Consider the following 20,647-nt stretch of genomic DNA (forward strand, 5'->3'; position numbering starts at 1 on the left):
AACAGATGCAGAAAAATCAACCAAAAAATTTGCTGAAAATTAGCCCATCAAAGTGAGTCCACAATACACAATGACTGCCTGATTAGATCGCTGATTAGGTCAGTATTGGCCATGACCTGAAATCAGATCCACCTTCTGTGGAGGAGATCTGAAAAACCTCACTTTTTTCTGTAAAAGGGACACAGTTTAGTCCATTCACCTGTAATACACGACTGTCCAACCACGAAGGGACTCAAAGTCTTCTGATCCAAAGTCAGACGCCTTGTCCATTAGACCACGTGGTCACTAACGTCTTGCGGCCACCGGCCACCTGAAGATGTGGTCTGAGGATGGGCTGGTCTTTCGACTGAGCAGTGTTCACCCTTGAGTGGCCTTTTGTTTTGATGAACGTCTACCACTGATCTACATCCTCTTTGGACCTTTCCTAACCACAGAGGCTCTGAGCTACTGCAGCAGATGAAAAGAGAAACTGTCTGATGAAGCCTCCTCAACTGACTGAACTAGCTGACCTGTACAGATGATTCAGTAACAGCTGAGTTATCTTTAGTCCAACAACTGCTGTCCATTCCTACCACAGGGAGCCACAGACTTTAGCCCCTTCGCGCAGAGGCCCTTTTTGGCAATAACTTCAGATGTACTAATCCCAGAACAATGGCTGTTGGCTTAAATGAAAGAAGACATCTGTACCTTTACAGCCATTGAATTGAAATACTGAATTCAGTCATTGAAAAAACAATATTTTTTGGAAAAATAAAAAGCGGGTAAGAAATTTTTTGTGAAAACTGTGATACCTCAAAATTTTCATGATGAAACACTTTGAATTTACATATATGGTACACACACTCCCTGTCCACAAGTGTGTCTACCAAAAGTGCTTCTTGGCGATCTCCAGTGTGCCAAACCTATCCAAAATGGTCAATTTTTGGCTAAAATTCACACTGCAAGATTTCACTGATATACAAATTTTTTTAACTCAAAACCTTTTGGGGCCAATCACAGACATGTCTGCTTTTAGGAACACCAGTTACAAAAGTAAAATTTCATTTGAAAATTGCATTTATAGGGCTGAATATATGGTGTCCAAAACCTATCCAAACACAAATTTGACCTATTTTTGCCTGTTTTATGTTGTTATTTTGAAGCTTTATGACTCCAGACGTAAACATACGACTATCAGGGATGGCTGAAATAAACAAAGACCTTCGAAAAATGAAGTTATGAAACTTACTGTACGGTCTTTTATTATAAATTTCATAATTACAGTAAAACTTGGGGCAGTTGAAGCAAGCAAGTTGAATGTGCACTTATAAAATAATGAGCTTACAACTCCAATACCAGTTAGTCAGCAAAATATGATGAGCCAAGTCCACTGAGACAAATAGGATTTTCTTTAGCATAAAATAAACTGTCACATTAATGTCCTGAATGTGCTGTGTGTAAATAATGAGGTTCATCAAAACAAAGTCAGAACCAGAGCTCAGGCTGTTGGTACACAAACAAAGAAAGGCATACTTGTGGATTCACAAGATTATATCAGGATCTGACCTTTTCCTGTTCCATCAGTAACCATCAAAGGATATGCTGATTCTGTGATGTCACAAAGGTTCTAATGACATCACAGAAATCAAAGACAATTACCCCTCTGCTCTCATCGTAAAAATCTAAGATTTAGACAAGTACTTCCTGTGTTCCATGCTGGAAAGCTTTAGCAGCTTTAGCTAACAAGATAGCTTCTGAGCTCCATCAAAGAGCTGCGACAGCTAAAACAGCGATCTGTCTGATGAAACCTTCTGGATGAGATGAGGCCATTAATAATGCTGCCTGTCCTCACTAGCTCCTCCTCTGTGGTGACCCCCAAACAGGACACAACCTCAGTATCATGACAAGTCATGCTGCTGAACAATTAATGCTACAAGGATTCATTTCAGCTTCACTTTAACAGATTGGTTTCATACATTTATGTGACACACAGTCAGGTCATGTCCTCTGTGTCTTTGCAGTTTTACAGACGCACAACAAAAAAATACAAAAACAAATGTTTTTACATTTAAGTTCTATTTTTGAAGCTGTATGATTATTTACCCCCTCCTTTAAAAAAAAAAAAAATCAGATCATCTAACATCACAGATCGTCTGACATCACAAATGCAGTGCAAAAATTCACTGCAAATTAACTGTAAAACACAAAATGCAGTGCATAACCAACACCGCACTGCAAAATGCAGTGAAAAGGTGGGGGGGGGGGGGGCACTGAAAAATGCAAAAACACCTGAAAATATCACAATATCATAAAATAATAATATCACAAAAACACCTGAAAATATCACAATATCACAAAATAATAATATCACATTCGCTTCAAATTCGCTTGGATGTGTACCTGGCTGCAGTATCTGGACAAGAGAAAAAGAAAAAAAAAATTCTCCTTCGAGCCAGAGACCTAAGGATTTCAACTATTTGCTGATTCCTCAATTAACTGTTAGTACAAACTGTTCAGAGGAATAGAGGTAGAGAATAGAGGCTTTTGGACACACAACCAGTCAGCGTGAAATATCAGTGTTAGACAAGATTGAGTGACGAGTGACTAAGCAGGATAATATCAGAGTGTTGGAGAGCCGAACTATTTCCTGTGCTTCAGATACACTGTTTGGTTCTGAGCTGATCATTAATAATCAATCAATGAATGATCACTAATCTTCACAGCTGTTCTGAATGGTGACAGTGGGGCAGCCTTTGTGTTTACATCTGAATCACATGTGATTTTGGAAATTCTTCAAAGCAGCTTCAAAGGAGGAGTTTCATTCTGTGAGTATTGTGACATCATCAGGTGACATCATCAGGTGAGACAGCAGCTCTTCAGACTCACATCAGAAACAAGTTTTGTATCTTATTTGCTCCATTTGGTGGAAGCTGTGAATCGCAGGATTCAGGGGGAAGTGACCTCACAGTAAACATTGGAACTAAACACAGGAAGTAAGCTACAGGAAAGTAGATCTCTCGAGCTGGGTCAAACCTGAACCTTCTACTGCTGGATGTGCTCCTGTGACATGTGTTAGCAGAAACACATCACAGCCTCCAGTGGCACGATTGGCCAGCAGGCGGTACTTATATGACAATAACCTGCAGAGTGATGCTGAGGTTATGAGTTCAAGCCTCAGCTGATTAAGCTCTTTCTTTTTATATACAAGAACATTTTTTTTTATATATGAAAAAGTGGAGGGAGAATATTGGAAATGGAGGTCAGAAAAACCTGAGCTTGAACCTCACTCAGGTGCCACCTCCAATCCCAAAAACCCGGGATTGAAGCAGGGACCTTTAGATCTTCATTTTAACGCTCTCCCAACCAAGCTATTTTGGCTGGCTGCCCAAATTAATGCTGGTTGTTCTGTTCACCATCCACTTCTCCAAAGTCCCACAGTGAAGGCTTCAAATGCACATCTCTCACAGTGTTATCATGACAACAGAAAGAACTCTGTGACCATGTGGCCTAATGGACAAGGTGTCTGACTTCAGTTCAGAAGACTGAAGGTTCGAGTCCCTTTGTGGTTGGGAAGTTTTGTATCAGAGGTTATACCATGTTTAATGGGTCTGGTGAAACCAAAGTAGAGGAAAGGGGCAGTGCAACTATTATAACATCAACGTGTAGTGGCATTAATCAGCAAGTTGATCAATGTAGAGTGTAGTTCGTTATTTGCATCACTGGCTTAGCAGAGGTGTGTGCAGTGATTTCTTTTTTCACTGCAATTTGCAGTGCTTTTGCAGTGAACATTTGCACACACACATATGACATTATGAGAAACCTCAAAGCTGTGTACAAATGTTTGGAGGAGACAATGGAAGCAAGATGTCTTTGACAGCCTTTTGGACACACCCGCTTGCACCCGCATTCATTCACCCGCATTCAGCGTGACGCATCCAAACTCTCTGTTAGAATAAATGTATATAAAGTGATTATCACAGTGCTGCTCAACTTTTACTGACCCTGCAAGAATGCAGAAACCTGTGTTTTTATTAGCAGGAGCAGAGGTCATACCTCCGAAGAAGAAGCAACGACCTTCAAAGAAGATTTATGAAGAAAGGGAGGATGTCGAAGCGAGATTACTTCGTTCATAAACTAACCCTCAATGTGTTTGAGTTTCTTGTGACTTATAACTTGAATATAAATCATTCACTACTTGCAGCTGTGTATTCTCACCTTTAGAGCTGCAAGATTTTGTAACTAGGGACCACCCTAAGGAAATAAAAAGGGGGAGAACAGAAGAGATACTCCAGAGCGGGTAGAGAGTGTCACTGAGCACATCTCTGTCTGTTCTCCTTGCAAGTAAAATGAGCGCTGTTGTCCTTTGTCTTTCTTCCCTGTGTGTTTTATAATGTTCTAGGTGGCTTAAACCTGACACTCTCCAAACTCACCCTTTCCTTAGTTCATATTCTCTACAAATGTATGGTAGTGTGGCCGAGCGGTCGAAGCTGCTAGATTTAGGCTCCAATCTCTTCAGAGGCTCAGGTTCAAATCCCACCACTGCCAGTAGCCCGAGCTGTGCACTCTGTGGTAGGATCTTAAGTCTACCAGCTACCATCCCTTTGAGGTTGAAGATATAATCAAAATTGGCTTTCTTCTAGTTCTTTCTGGAGCAAAAAGTTAAGGATTTGAAACGCAGAAGAAGGAAGGAATGAAGGAAGAAAGAAGGAGTGAAAATAAAAGTGATGAACTGTGGATGGCAGCCTGTTGATCTGACTGAAGATGTTCTGTCGCTTAACTGCTCACAGGGCTTGTTTCTGGAAAAAGGAAATCTTGGGATCAAATCACTACACCTCCACTGATGTGATTCAATTTTCAGTTCCTCAGATTAAACTGCATTCTCCATACGACTAGCTCTTTGTTGGAGGTGAAGCCAAGTGACATCTGAAGAGACTGAAGCCTAAATCCAGCGCCTGGCAGAAAGATGCAGTAAAAATGCAGTCTTTTTTCGGCACTGCATTTTTCAGTGCCTCTGCAGTGTGGTGCACCCCCCCACCTTTTCACTGCATTTTGTTGCAGGAGCTCAGAAGCTGTCTGGTTGGCTAAAGCTGCTAAAGCTGCAGTTGCTACACTTTAAGTCTACTCTTAAGCCCTTTGAGGAACCGATGGAAAATAATCCTGTTGTTTATGAATAGTCCTGATTGGTGGTTTTTTCTGCTGCTCTTATTTCATTTCTTGTGGTTGTCCTGCAGAGTTGGTTGTCTGACTGTTCTCTGTGTTATTGATACAGTTAAAAAGCTTTGAGAGTTCTTGACGTGTTTCGTGGCTTCTTTGGTCACATTTGCTCCCTTTGTGTCTGACAGAGATCCTGAACCTTCCCATTTCTGGATGTTTTCCTGTGATGTGTGTTGGTCAATTCATTTCAAATATTTCTAAATCTGTCAGAAGGTCATTTCCCATCTGTGTTCCTTGATCTTATGGTTAGCACTGTGGACTTTGAATCCAGTCATCTGAGTTCAAATCTCAGTGGAACCTCTGCCATCTGATTCAGTGTGATAGTGATTAAGAATAACACCCAAAATAGATGTTCACCTACCAACTCAGAGCAGAGAGAAGGATTCATCAGACAGTTGTTCTTTTCACCTGCTACAGCAACTCAGAGCCTCTGTGGTTAGGTAAAGGTCCAAAGAGGATGTAGATCAGTGGTTAGACGTTCATCAAAACAAAAGGCCACTAAAGGCAGAACCCCTGCTCAGTCTAATATTCAGACAACAAATTGACAACAAACATGACGAGGTGGCCGACGACTCTCTCCTTCATTGCTGATAGATACATTAATGTGAGCAGTTAACTATCCATCTATTCACACACAGTCGAGGTCGCTGCATGCTGAGGTGGCAGAGTGTTTAAGGCAATGGACTGCTAATCTACTGTATCCTGTGTGTGGGTTCACATCTCATTGTCTTCTGTGTTCAGCTGTCCATGTTACAGCCTGCTATTCTAGGTAGAGTAATCCTAAACGTCTGACTTCAGGTCCATATATCAATCAAACCTGTTGAAGTTTAATTCAAAGGTTATCTGGATGTGTTGTATAGCTTTCAAAGTTGTTGTCAGGTCATTAAGATTAAAAAAGGAGCTTACAACTCCAATACCAGTTAGTCAGAAATATATGATGAGTCAAGTCCACTGTGACAAATAACAAAGACGCAAATAAACTGTCACATTAATGTCCTGAATGTGCTGTGTGTAAATAATGAGGTTCATCAAAACAAAGTCAGAACCAGAGCTCAGGCTGTTGGTACACAAACAAAGAAAGTCATACTTGTGGATTCACAAGATTATAACAGGATCTGACCTTTTCCTGTTCCATCAGTAACCATCAAAGGAGATGCTGATTCTGTGATGTCACAAAGGTTCTAATGACATCACAGAGATCAAAGACTCCTCCCACTTTTTTTTCTCATGACCTCCACCATAGAGTGCTGCCTGCTGCAATAATGCTGCCTTTAATAGAAGTTTAGGAACATTTAATTAAAGAATACATTTTGATGAAAATTGGAAACGGCTGTTTATTGTTTATCACTTGTTACGATCCCTGTTAGCTGTCACTGAGGCAGCAGCTACTCTTCCTGGGGTCCAAATGAAAATGCACATCTGCAGTCTAACAGGTTCAGGTAGATGCAGAGTCCTACATTAAAACAAACCACTTTACCATCAATCTCAACTGCAGGATACACATTACACTTCCATTATATATATACACATGTACTTTAGAGTGGTGCTGTGGCTTAGCTGGTCAAAGCACCTGCCTTGTAAACAGGAGATCCTGGTTTTAAAACCCAGCAGTACCTTGTTTTTATCTTTCCTTTCCCTTCTTTTTATCTTTTCTTTCTTTACTGCGCTCTACTTCCCTTCCTCTAAAATAAAATAAAATAAAATAAATAAATTAAATAATGAATCTTTTGGTCTTTCTTTTGGTGTCCATGTAAATAGCTTAGAGCTGCATCACATGATCTAGGAGACCCATGTTCTACATTATCGTTCCTACGATGTCTTATATACTAGCAGGACAAAATCTATTTACTGTTAGCACTGGCCCGTAGCACCATAATACTAAAAATCCCAAAATGCACTCTCTGCCTGTCCGCACACCTATCACGGGCCATGAAAGCGCAGCAGTCTTTTGTTATTACGATCCACTTGTGTGCAGTTGGCCATCCTGACATGCGTGTTCAGCTGCCAGCTGCTGCTCTGATGAGGAAACAGAACATTAATGCTAGCTTTGATAGCACAGTGTCAGCTACACAGTGCACTGCAGTCAGCTTTGTATGAGGCAGCTGAGCTGCAGACCAGTCAGGGTGCCATGTGTTCACCTGCCTGGTGAACACAAGGCACCAGGATCCACTGTGGGAAGAAGGCCAGCTGGCAGAGGCAGAGTTCTGCTGCTCTATTGATTGAGCTGGCCAGGCTTACAGAAACACAAGGAATGTCCAGAAGCCACAAACTATTATACTTATTTCCCTGAAGAGTTTGGTTATCAAATCCAAGTTGCAATACGGTGTCTCTGAGAAACTAAATTTTACACAAGACCTTTTCAGAAGAGGACTTTGAACCCACACCTCCATATAGAGACCAGAAACCTGTTTTTTGGTGAACAGGAACCCTAACCCTAACCCTAACCCATTCACCATATAGCTGCATGTTTTATCCAGCAAAAATGAGCACAAGGTTTAAATTGTCAGATTTCAGAAAGTGGACAAGATTTTCAAAAGTTGAACACAAGTTTAATCGTTGAAGGTTTTGGTAAACATTTTAAAGTTTGAATGGAGTCTTGAGATGGAAGTATATCAAAGTAGATTAAAGTTGAAATAGTATGAAGAGCATAGAGAAAATGAAAGTGATGAACTGTTGATGGCAGCCTGCTGTTGATCTGACTGAACAATAACTGGCTCTGTTTCGTACCTTTTTTCTCCTTTAAAAAAGGCTCCCAACAGTAAACACTAAAACACATTTTAACGTGATAAAATGTTGGAAAATAAATCCCAGAGTTCTGTGGGATCAACTTTGGGTCTTTGGCTTCATCTTAATGAGAGCTCTCTGGAAAGCCATTCATCCAGCTGACAGAGAGCAGCAATCAGAAATGAGCTGGCTTCTCTTCCCTTTCTTCTCACTGAGTCGATCACATCTCTGGCTTTTTCTGCTCTGGACTTTGTTCTGGCTGACTGCATTTCTTCATCACTGATAACTCCACGCTCAAGCAGTTTATCCAGAAGCTGGTTGAGAACAGTGTCAGACACTCTCTGAATGAATTCTGTCCGGGTGAGGAGCAGCCTCTCTTCTGCTTGGAGGTTGTCATCAGCTGGGAGGCTGCTTTGACAAGTTTCCCTTTTTGGACCTAACAGGAAACCAGATGAAAGACTTGTTTAGTAATCACCAATAACAACCAGCACTTTTAAACACTGATCAAACGTCAGATTTGAGATGACATGTCATGTTTTTATTTTAACACAAACAAGATTGTTGGGATCTTTGCTAAAACGTTGTGCAACAGCAGCAATGATTGTGTAAATTTATTTCATGTCACATGACATGTGTCAAATAAATGTAGCACTATGACGTTAACCAGTTGGCTTTTTGTCTTTAAACTTTATTTAGTGTGAGTCACTTCTTCATTTAATTTATATAGAGTAAGATGAAACCTTTACTTTGTAGAGGGACTTTGCATTTCCATATTTCTGTTCCGTCTTCATCTTTGACCATCAGAGTCAGTGTCTCTGTGTTTGGAGTCAGGAAGACCACAAATGTTGGAAAGTAATTTGGCCCATAATTTAAGTAAAACTCAGCAGACTGAAAGAGGAGACAAAACGGAGGAACAAAATCTTTATCTACTAAATCCACTAGTTGTTCTACGGCAATGATTCTACAGCAAAGTGACTAGATGAAATGATTTCAAACAGTGACACAGCTCTCAGATGAATAGAAGGACATTTTTATGGTTTCGATATCTGCTAGAAGTGTGTGGAGGTTTGACTCACCTCAGGCTGTATTTCAAAGTCCTCCGGATCAGAGAGGAGAATGTAACTTTGATCAACAATCAGTTTACAGGCAGAAAAGATCTTGATGTAAACAGCATCATCTTGTTGGACAGCAACCTTCAGCAACAGGACATAATAGTGTTAGTGCTGAAAGACTGCAGTTCATTTTAAAAAACACACAAAGATCCTGATCTACAGCTCCATTCCGTCCTGTATTCAATAAAGCCTTATTTGATTAGTTTGACTCATTAAGGTGCTGTTTACGACATCAACTAGCAGGCAGAAATTAAGGCAAAATTATTTATAGAGCACAATTCGTACCCAGGGTAATTCAAAGTGCTTTACAGATACAGAAAAGTTACAAGAAGGCAGATACAATCATTACATAAATAATTTAAAATGGAATAATAATAATAAAAAAAAATAAAACGTAAAAAGGAATAATAGTTGAATGAGAAAAAAAAAACAAAAAAAACGCTACCCTAGATAAAAGACTTTCAGGTGTCATATACACACCGAAATAGAATTGTTTTCAACCTGGATTTAAACGTTGTCAGAATAGAATCCTGCCTCACATCTTCTGAAAGACTTTTCCAGACTTTAGCAGCAGAAAACTGGAATGCAGCCTTAACGTGGTTAGTCCTGACTCTGGACACCACCAGGAGACCACTCCCTGAGGTTCTCAGAGCCCGAGAGGGTTCATATGGCTCTAACATGTCAGAGATGTACCTTGGTGCTGAACCACGAAGAGACTTGTATATAAGCAGAACTGTTTTAAAGTCTATTTTCTGAGCGACAGGAAGCCAGTGCAGACACCTTAGCACTGAACTAATATGGTTGTATTTCCTGGTTCTAGTCAGGACTTGAGCAGCAGCATTCTGGATGTACTGCAGCTGTCTTACAGCTCATTCAGAGAGTCCAGTGAACAGGCCATTATAGTAGTCTAACCTGCTGGAGACAAAAGCATGGATTCGTGTCTCCAAGTCTGGTTTAGACACTATTCCTTTGATTCTGGCAATGTTTTTTAGGTGATAAAATGCTGCTGATGTTACTGATTTAATGTGGCTGTTAAAGTTCAGGTCTGACTTTAAAATTTGGTCCTAGATTTCTAACCTGATTGTTAGGTTTTACAGAGAGAGTCTCGAGGTGACTGATAACTCTTTTTCTTTGTTTCTGTGGGCCACAGAAAATGACTTGTTGTCTAAGTTTAACTGGAGAAAATCATTTTGTATCCGCACGCTGATCTGTTTGATGCAGTGACAGAGTGTATCTATAGGGCCATGTTCACCTGCCGTCAATGAAACCTAGATCTGAGTGTCATCTGCTTAGTTGTAGTAGGACACATTATAACTGCATATTAGCTGGCCTAATGGAAGCATGTACAGGTTAAAAAATAGGGGTCCCAGTATTGACTCCCAGGAAACCCCACAGGTCATCGGCATTTTGTCTGAGACACAGTTGCCAAGTACGTCCTGTCCTCGAGATAGGACGTAAACCAGTTTAGAGCAGTACCAGAGATTCCCACCCAGTTTTCTAACCTCTGTAATAAGATTACGTGTCACACTGTGTCAAAGTCAGTACTCAGGTCCAGCAGAACTAAGACTGAGACTTTGCCCGCGTCTGTGTTCAGATGGATATCATTAGTCACCTGGATCAGAGCTGTCTCAGTGCTGTGGTGGGGCCTAAAGCCGGATTGGAAAGTATCAAAAACACTAATAGACAAGAGAAAGTCGGTAAATTGTTGGTATACAACTTTTTCCAGGACTTTGCCAAAGAATGGAAGGTTTGATATGGGCTGATTGTTGTTCAGTACTGTGGCATCAAGACCGTTCTTCTTTAGAAGAGGCTTGATGAAAGCAGCCTTTGGAAGCCTTTGGAAATGTTCCAGTCTTAAGTGAGATGTTGACTAGTTGTAGTATCAGACTGCTCAGCACAGACTTTAGAAATCTAGTGGGTAACTCACCGAGGCAGCACATTGATGGACTCAGATTGCAGATGATCTCTTCGACTTTATTATTAAAGAATATTGCAAACTCATAACACTTAGATGTACATATTAGATGTAAGGGCAGTGAAACTGGAGAGTTTGTTAATCTGTGTAATATAACAAACTAGACGTGAGAGTTGTTACTGCAGTTTGTTGTGATTTTTGAAAAATAACTCTCCCTCGTTCTACGCAAGGTCTGGTTGAACACACATAGCTTTTTTTTTTTTTTTTTATAAATCTCATAATGAATCTGAAGCTTTGACTTGCGCCATTTCCATTTGGCTCCCCGGCATTCCTTTTTCTGTGCCCTGACACAGAACCAAGAACCAACAGAAGACATTTAAAAGTTCACAGTTCAGATGTCAAATTTCCAAGAGTCCCAGCATGAGAATGTTTGATGAAGTTTGATAGTTAAAGTTATTGTAACAAGCTTTACCTCAGGCAAAGGGAGGTTGCTTGGCAGGAGAAACACATCCAGTATTTGAATGTCTCTGGCCGGAGGTCGGAGGAACAGAAGAAGTTGGCTACGAATAGGTTTCTTGTTGTTGAATAACCTCTGTAGCATCTCTCCCAACCAGACGAGGCCAAAGGCAGAGAGATGAGAGACTTTGACAATCACATGAGTGTCTGTGATCTTCAGAGGTTTGAGGAAGCTCATTCCATCATCAGTGATGTGGACGACAGACAGCAGACCTTCAGAGGTCAGAGCTGGAAAACAGAGACACATTCTGTAAAATGATAGTGATGGTCTTATTCTATATCCAGGACAGGAACATCAGGAAATTCAGTAAGCTGTCAGTGTTTGTCTCTGTGATGTACAAGCTTTGAAGTCTGAATGGGAAGCGCGTCATCACAGCAGGGCTGTTAGAACAGATAACAGGACTGTTGGCTTTTAATCATCGCTCTAAAAAGCACTAATCTTTATCTCACCATCTTCTGTCTCACAGTGTGGGAGGTGGAGCTCACAGACAGCGTCCTCAGGACAGTGGATATTGAACAGCGGCCCAGCAGCCATCTTGCCAGCTGATTGGAGGAGGCTTTCATCCCACTGGACAGTGTTGTAAAGGAGCTCCGCCTCCTGATCAACAACAAACACCAGTCCAGTTAAAGAACACTGGAACATACCTGGACCAGGACACCTGAACCTGCAGGACACAGAAGGTAGAATGAGCTGACACACAAACACCATATCACTGTCTAAGAGGAGCACACTGAGCATGAAGGGGAAGAGGAGGAACCATCCATGAGACACCAACACTGCAGAGATGACATCAGCTGAATTACCTGTAGGACACTTTGGTAGATTCAGCTTTCAGTTCAGGTGTGAAGCTCTGTGGAGACTGTGGTCCAGAAAGAAACATCATCAGTTTGACTGGAAACCAACACACAGGTCAAACTGAACTGAAGCACAGAAGCAGCAGCCATGTTGGAAATCAGACAGTAGAAATGATCAGACAGAAATCTAACTGTTCATGTGAAAGCCAGACTGATTTGATCAATGACCGTGACCTCAAAATGATGTTTGTCCAGATTTTAAAGAACTCCACGTGATAAATTAAGGGAACAAACTGGACTGAAACCTTACGTGTCTCCATCTTCAGTCTTAACTCAAACTCCTTGTCTATCACTCAATATGAAAACATTTAAACAATGGTTTCAGTTTCTGTCCATTTATCTTTCTCTGCCCAAAAGAGATTAAATCATTTCCAGCTAAAGGAGATATTGGTTTAATTTTTGTTCTTCATTTCCTGCCATGTGCCGAGCATCAGCAAAGATGTTTGACCTCTCACCTTGTCCAGCTTTGTGTCCTCTGACACATCCATTTTTGTCTCTGCTGTGTTTGGACCCAGTTTGACATCAGAGTCACCTGATGGGAGGAGAAGACACAGCAGACGGCAGAAATCAGTTTTTGCTCACATCCTCTGACTCAGATCTGATGATGGGGGAAACTGCAGAGTCCTGCAGCAGCAGCTCATCACGTTTCTCTCAGATGATCCTGGTTTTCTATTGGCTGTGTACCAATCTGAGTGGGCAGGTCCAAAAATCTGCTGAGTGGACTCCGTCTGTACAAGCTTAAAGTCTGTAGCTGCCTTTATTCAGTGAAAGTCACCAGCTGCAGCCACGTGCTGTAAATATTGACTGACTGATAAACAGCTGCTGTGCTGTAGAAAGTTAAATTAAAATCAATTTGGGATTAGCTCTGTGTGGATGAGCAGATAAGATAAGATATGGAACTAAATGATCCAAAAATAACCTAAATACAATGTTTACTGAAAGGACCCATGTTCACCTGCTATACAAAAGTTTGGACAATCTTTCCTATACATTTGAGTGACAAAATGTGTCCGAACTTTTGGCCTGTATTGTATATTACATGAAATGAAAAACCTCCACACATTTAAATAAATCTGAAATAATATGGTTTTCTAACTTTTAGTTAACCTGTTAACCTGTAAACAACTTAAATATATAAAATGATCAAGCAACATGTAGTATAATATGATTAAAATATTGAAAGTAGTACGCCGTGGGCCCACCACCTGCGGGGATAACCAATGGGGTCAGGTGCACTGCCAGTTGGGTGGCAGTGAAGGTAGGCGGCCTCAACGACCCAGACCTGGGTGGAAGAAGCTGGCTCTGGGGACATGGACTGTCACCTCGGAAGGGGAAGGAGCGCTACCAGTTGGATCTGGTGGGGCTTACTTCTACGCACAGCCTTGGTTCTGGATCCCTTCTCCTGGAGAGGGGTTGGACTCTATTCTTATCTGGAGTTGCTCATGGGGTGAGGTGCTGGGCGGATGTGAGCATACTCACAAGGCCCCAGCTGCGTACTACGTTGGAGTTTTCCCCGGTGGACGAGAGGGTTGCCTCCCTATGCCTCAGGGTTGTGGGGGGAAAAACTAACTGTTGTTTGGTGCGTAAGCACCAAACAGCAGTTCGGAGTATACAGCCTTCTTGGAGACCCTGAATCGGGTCTTGTATTGGGCTCCGGTATGGGATTCCATTAGTCCTATTGGGGGACGTGCACGTGGGCAATGATGGAGACACCTGGAGGGGCGTGATTGGGAGGAACGGCTCTCCTGATCTGAGCCCGAGCAGTGGTTTGTTGTTGGACTTCTGTGCTAGCCATGAAATGTCCATAATGAACACCATGTTCAAGCATAATGATGCTCATAAGTGTACTTGGTACTGGAGCACCCTAGGCCAAAGGTCAATGATCGATTTTATGATCGTGTCATCTGATCAGAGGTTGCATGTGTTGGACACTCAGATGAAGAGAGGGGGGGAGTTGTCAACTGAACACCACCTGGTGGTGAGTTGGGTTAGGTGGCGGGGGAAGACTCAGGACAGACCTGGCAAGCTCAAACGTGTAGTGTGGGTGAACTGGGTGAACGTCTCAAGGAGGCCTCTGTCCAACAGACTCCCACCTCCAGTGGACCTTTTCTAGCATTCCTGTGGAAGTTGGGGACATTGAACCTGAGCGGCCGATATTCAAAGGTTCTATTGCCAAAGCTGACGTGGGGAGCTGTGGCTTCAAGGGGCGGAAACCCTCGGACATCGTGGTCAGGGAAGCCATCCGACTGAAGAAGGAAGCTCGTGTAGGCAGAGCTGGAGGATGATGGAGGATCAGTGTCGATCTCCCAGGAGGAGGCCACTGAAATACTTGAACAGCAAAGCCCTGGGGATTGATGAGATCCGTCTGGAAATGTTGAAGGCTCTGGGTGTTGAGGGGCTGTTGTGGTCAACGCGCCTTTTCAATATTGCGTGGAAGTCTGGAATAGTAACAAAGGAGTTAGCAGACCGGGGTGGTGGTTCCCTTGTTTAAAAAGGGGGACCAGTGGATGTGTGTCAATTACCAGGGCGTCACACTCCTCAGCCTCCCTTGGAAAGTGGAACAATGGATCAGAGCTTTACCCTTGCAAGTATGCTGGAGGGGGCCTGGGAGTATGCCTATCCAGTCTACATCTGATTGTTAGACTTTGAGAAGGCATACGACCGGGTTCCCCGAGATATGTTGTGGGAAGTGCTGCGAGAGTATGGGGTGAGGGGGTCTCTGCTGAGGGCCATCCAATCTCTGTATTCCCAAAGTGAGAGCTGTGTCCGAGTTCTCAACAATAAGTCGGACTTGTTTCCGGTGGGGGTTGGCCTCCACCAGGGCTGCGCTTTGTCACCAATCCTGTTTGTGATTTTCATGGTCATGGGGGAGGAGGGCTGCAGTTCGGGGAGCTGAGGGTTACATCCCTGCTTTTTGCAGATGATGTGGTCCTATTGGCTCCATCGGTCCGTGAACTCCAATGCTCACTGGAGGAGTTTGCAGCCGAGAGTGAAGCAGCTGGGATGAGGATCAGCACCTCTAAATCTGAGGCCATGGTTCTTAGCAGGAAACTGGTGGACTGCGTACTCAGGATAGGAAATAACCCTTACCCCCAAGTGAAGGAGTTCAAGTATCTCGGGGTCTTGTTCACGAGTGAGGGTAAGATGGAACATGAGATTGGGTTAGGGTTAGGGTTAGGGATGAGATTGGTCGGAGAATCGGAGCAGTAGAGTCGCCGTTGCATTCCCTCTACCGCACTGTTGTGCTGAAGAGGAAGGGGTCGTCTGCTGGAGCTGCTACCTCTGCAACCTGGCCCCAGATAAGCGGACGAAGATGATGATGATGATGATGATTGAAAGTAGTGCGAAGAAGCTCACAGTATCAAACTTAAATATGGTTTTATGATCAAGCCCAGGTGGCTATGTGGTCCAAACATGTTCAAAATTTAAGGGTCTAGGTTTCCCAAACATCTGTTGTTGAAACAGGGTGAACAGGACTCAGAGGTTCAGTACTCACAGGTTTTCTCTGTAGAAGCTTTAATCACTCCGTCACTGAGTCTGTAAAGACAAAAACAACCACAACAGTGAGACAGTGAATATTAACATTAAAGTAGGGTGACCAGGTGAGAATGGGTAAAATTCGCGACAGGGCGAAGGTGCAGGTTAACTGTCATGACAGCACACTGTGCAAATATCAATTTAATGCAAACTTTCTGTCATTGCACCTTATTCAGGCATACAACAACACAATAATGTAAACAGGCCTTAATATATAGAGGAAAAACCACTCATACCTGCCGCACTAAAAAAATAGACCTGTCATCAAAAAGCAAAAAAAATTTGAGGGCTGTCGCCATTTGATTTGACATATATGCATACGTATATATATATATATGTGTGTGTGTCATTGACATTGGACATAATAGTTCGCAGCAACCGAATGTATTGAAATTGAATGGAATGTTGAATTATGATCTGAACTAGTTGGTTCATGTAGAAAGTGAACTTTTCCAACACTGGCTCCAATCGCGCCTTCTCGTGGCTGCCTGCTGCCTTCCCTCTCTCTTCATCATCGGAGGGAGCTGGCGGCATGACAACTCAACCACCATGATCAGTGTTTAATGTTTTATCAGGAATTAACTCCAGACACTACTCTAGTGTGATTTTTGGGATAATTTCATTGTGTGTGCATTGACTTCAGGGTGTGTACAAGGACAAAAGGTTTCTTCTTCTTTTAAGGTTATACAAGCTCCGTCTCCAATCAGATCCCTGGAAAAGTATTTTTGGGAGTTGTATTGATAGTCCACCTGCCTCACATCTTTAAATTTTACACTTTAGTGTAGAGTCATCAAACCTTCATCCTTCTTTTTCTACACATTCACGAAGTTATGACAAAAATCAGCTGACTGACATTCATCTGACTTTGTTTGGTTCCTGATTACTGATATCTGATTGGCTGGTTGGTTTTTCTTTCTTTCTGTCCAATCCTGAAGTCAGTTTCTGGTTATTATTACTAACCATGTTTTCCCAAAGTGTCTGTCTCTCCCAGTTCCTCTCCTCTCACTCCTTGTCCTCATCCTGCAGGTGGTGAATCATCGCGACCCCCGCTGCTGCTCCCAATTTCTATGAACTTCATACAGCATCATATGTTCCTGCCTGCACCTGTTTGGAATATCTTCTCTCTCTCCCTGAATCCACAGTGGAGATAAAGAGCTGATTCATGAAGGTTCATCACTTTAGTGATGATTTACTGAAGGTCCATTTAAACAGAGAGACTCAGACAGACAGACAGACAGACAGACAGATTCTGGTCTGCAGAAAGACCACATGGTGACAGTGTGATGAAAGAAGATGTGATGTGCAGCTTTCCGTCAGACTGATCTCAGAGCTGTGACAGATGAACCTGATCAGAGAACAAACAGTCTCAGCTCAGATCTGACAGTTTGATGGACGAGGACCAGAATCTGAACATCTGAGTTCTTCAGCTGGAATCTGCTTCATTTGACGGTCACATGATCACAACAGTCCTCTGACTGATCTGATTGGCTGACTGTTTTCTCTCAGTCTTTCTGTCTAATCCTGAAGTCTGTTTCTGTTCTCCTCTCACAGCTTCACTGAGGAATTTAAAGGTTCACAGGAAACACTGAGTCTTTGCTCTGATATCGGATTTAAACAATATTACTGAAAGGAACATTAACTGAATCCAACTCTACTGACCTCAGAGTCTCCAGTCTGAAGTCTGGGCTCTCCACAAGATCAGACAGATCCTTCAGGTCTGAATGCTTCAGGTCCCAGTTCCAACTCAGGTCCAGTTCTCTGAGATGTGAGGGGTTGGACTTCAGAGCTGGGACCAGAGAAGAACAGCTGATCTCTGACAAACTGCAGCCTATCAACCTGAGTAAAGAATAAAACTTGTGACTTTAGGAGACAAAGTTCCTGCGAATGCGTTCTATGTTTCATCATCTGTTCAGAGCTGAAAATTTAGAAAGTAGAAGTTTAGAAAATGAAAGTCAAACAGCTGAACCCACAGGAAGCAGCTTCACAAGAGTCAGATACAAACAGTGAGAAGATTTAATGAGAAAATGAAACAACACTGTAAAGAACCTGAGCTGACTCAAACTGTCAACATTGTGATTTTAACACATCACAAATAACCAAACAGCAGAGTCAGCCAAACTTTATTTCTATCTCTGATTCTGCCACATATGAACTCCTGTATAACAATCTGAGTTGTGGCAGGTAAGTCCACTCTAAAACCAGTCAAACAGTCTACAAAACAAGCTGCAGAAGTTCTAAACAGAAAACCAAACTCATCATTAATATATTTGAAGAAACATGAACAGCTGAATGTGGAAATCATACTGAAATATGCAGAATCTATTCTGATCTATATCATCTTTAATGGATTATAGGGATGGCTTCATGGGGATTTGGGTTGGGAGCCCTTGAGTATCAGACATAAGAGACAAATGCTCCAGCTCTGGAACAGATCTGTGAAGCTGCCTGATCATAGAATTACTAAAAAGATATTTCATTCTGAAACTTTTCGTCACCATCCCTGGGCCAGTGAGCTGAAATTAATATTGTATATGAGTGATTTATCTGATATTTTCATTAATAAATGATGTTGTGATATTACAGATATTATAAACAAACTGTTCCTAAAGCAGAGAGATAAACGGTCTCTGGATGTTTTGAGGAAGCCAAAATGAAGAACCTACTGTCTTAATAAGAACACTTACAGTTGGGAACCTGACATTAAGAATAACTGAACTAAAAGACAAAGATCATTATGGACACTTCCATTAGTCCCAGGGAGCTTTAATGCCACACCTGAGGAAGACCGGATTTGTTCACTATGCAAACTGGATGAAGTAGAAAGTCAGATCAATTTGCTAAAAAAAAAAAACAAAACAAAAACAAAAAAACACTCATGTGGTAGCTGATTTTATTTCCAAGGCTGAGGAAATTGTTATGCTCAAAATATTATGCAACACTGATACTTCCAAAAAGGATAATAATGTATTTGTGTATTCTTATATGTGTCAGAATCGCAATGCGAGTACGTTGCGAGGAGGACCCAAATGCAGGAGCCGGAAAACCAGGTAGGTGATGATGAAAACACTTCAATAACGAACGGACAAGGCAGGAACAAAACGACAGGGCATGGACAAGGCAAGGACGAAATGACCGGGCAAACAACAAAATGGCAATGATCCAACAAGGACTAGACCGAAAACAGGACTTAAATACACAGTGCTAAACAAGACACAGGTGATCCACATTAGGGCAGGGAAGGCAATTAACATGGGACACAACCAGGAAGTAACATAACGGGGAACACGAAGGAACCAGGACTACAAAATAAAATAGGAAATTGCATGGACAGAACACTAAACACCAGAATTAACTCAAAACCTGACAATATGTAGATGTATGAGAGTTTATGTAGATAGAACAGCCACTGTATGAGTAAACGCATGTCTTATGAACCCATGTGGGTTGGACATTTTTATGAAACAACAAGCAAATAAATAACTGAATGAAATGAACCATAAAATAAAATTTGAATATTAACATAGAAATTGTCATCAATTTATGATGTCCCCTTTTAGAAATACAACCTTGATTGATAAACTATGTCAAATTCCAATGTAATTTTCAAATAAATAAAAATGAGTTTTCCAAAAGTTACTTTCAACCATTTAACAGTTTAAATGTTAAAAACATGAAGAGGATTTTCCCTCATAAATATAAACCTGTCTGCAGGTCAGAGTCACCACAACTGTAACATCATATTAATCTGAGAGCAGAAATAAAACATGAGTCTGACCTCAGAGTCTCCAGTCTACAGTGAGGACTCTCCAGAAAACCACACAGATCCTTCAATCCTGAATCCTGCAGGTCGTTCCTACTCAGATCCAGTTCTCTGAGATGGGAGGAGTTGGACTTCAGAGCTGAGACCAGAGAAGAACAGCTGATCTTTGACAATCTGCAGCTCACCAACCTGAGTAAAGAATAAAAGATGTGACTTTTGGAGACAAAGTTTCTGCTTGAAAGTGTTCAATGTTTCATCATCTGTTCAGAGCTGAAGGTTTAGAAAGTAGAAGTTTATAAAATGAAAGTCAAACAGCTGAACCAACAGGAAGCAGCTCCACAACAGTCAAATACAAACAGTGACAAGATTTAATGAGAAAATGAAACAACATTTGAAAGAACCTGATATGACTCAAACTGTCAACATTGTGATTTTAACACGTCAGAAATAACCAAACAGCAGATCAAATCAAATCAGATTTATTTGTATTGCGCCAAATCATAACAAAGTTACATCAAGGCACTTTACATATATAGCAGGTCTAGACCAAACTCTTTATAAATTAATTCAAAGAGACCCAACTTATCCCCCGATGAGCAAGCACTTGGCAACAGTGGCAAGGAAAAACTTCCTGTAAGAGGCAGAAACCTCGGGCAGAAGCAGGCTCGGAGGCCCATCTGCCTCGACCGGTTAGGTCGACCGGCTGATCCACCGGTTTTCTGCATCATCCTGAGAAAGGATGTTTCTGGTTTTCCTAATGTTTCTCAGGTGGAAGAAAGCTGCCCGACTAACTTGTTTTCTGTGAGGGACAAAGGACATGTCCTGGTCAAAAATTACTCCAAGGTTTCTTACAGTGGAGCTGGAAGCCAAAGTCATGCCGTCCAGACTGATGAGATGATTAGATAGTATTTTTCTGAGGTGCTTAGGGCCGAGTACAATAACTTCTGTTTTGTCAGAGTTGAGAAGTGAAAAATTTCCAGTCATCCAGACTTTTATGTCTTTAAGACATGCCTGCAGTCTGACTATCTGAGGGAC

The 20,647-nt window shown here is 41.8% G+C and overlaps 1 protein-coding gene across 1 annotated transcript; it reads right to left on the minus strand.

Moving 5' to 3' along the window:
* Positions 1–7,761: 7,761 nt before the first annotated feature.
* Positions 7,762–20,340, minus strand: LOC115038389 (NACHT, LRR and PYD domains-containing protein 1b allele 3-like). Its single transcript, XM_029497226.1, has 10 exons — positions 20,261–20,340; positions 17,512–17,610; positions 15,812–15,852; positions 12,771–12,847; positions 12,265–12,320; positions 11,911–12,125; positions 11,417–11,688; positions 8,994–9,110; positions 8,664–8,805; positions 7,762–8,353 (listed from the first exon to the last, which is right to left on the minus strand). The coding sequence occupies exons 1-10, from the start codon at positions 20,338–20,340 to the stop codon at positions 8,037–8,039; spliced, it is 1,416 nt and encodes a 471-aa protein (XP_029353086.1). The 3' UTR covers positions 7,762–8,036.
* Positions 20,341–20,647: the final 307 nt, after the last annotated feature.

This window comes from Echeneis naucrates, unplaced genomic scaffold (genome assembly GCF_900963305.1).
Source record: "Echeneis naucrates unplaced genomic scaffold, fEcheNa1.1, whole genome shotgun sequence".
Lineage (NCBI taxonomy): Eukaryota > Metazoa > Chordata > Actinopteri > Carangiformes > Echeneidae > Echeneis > Echeneis naucrates.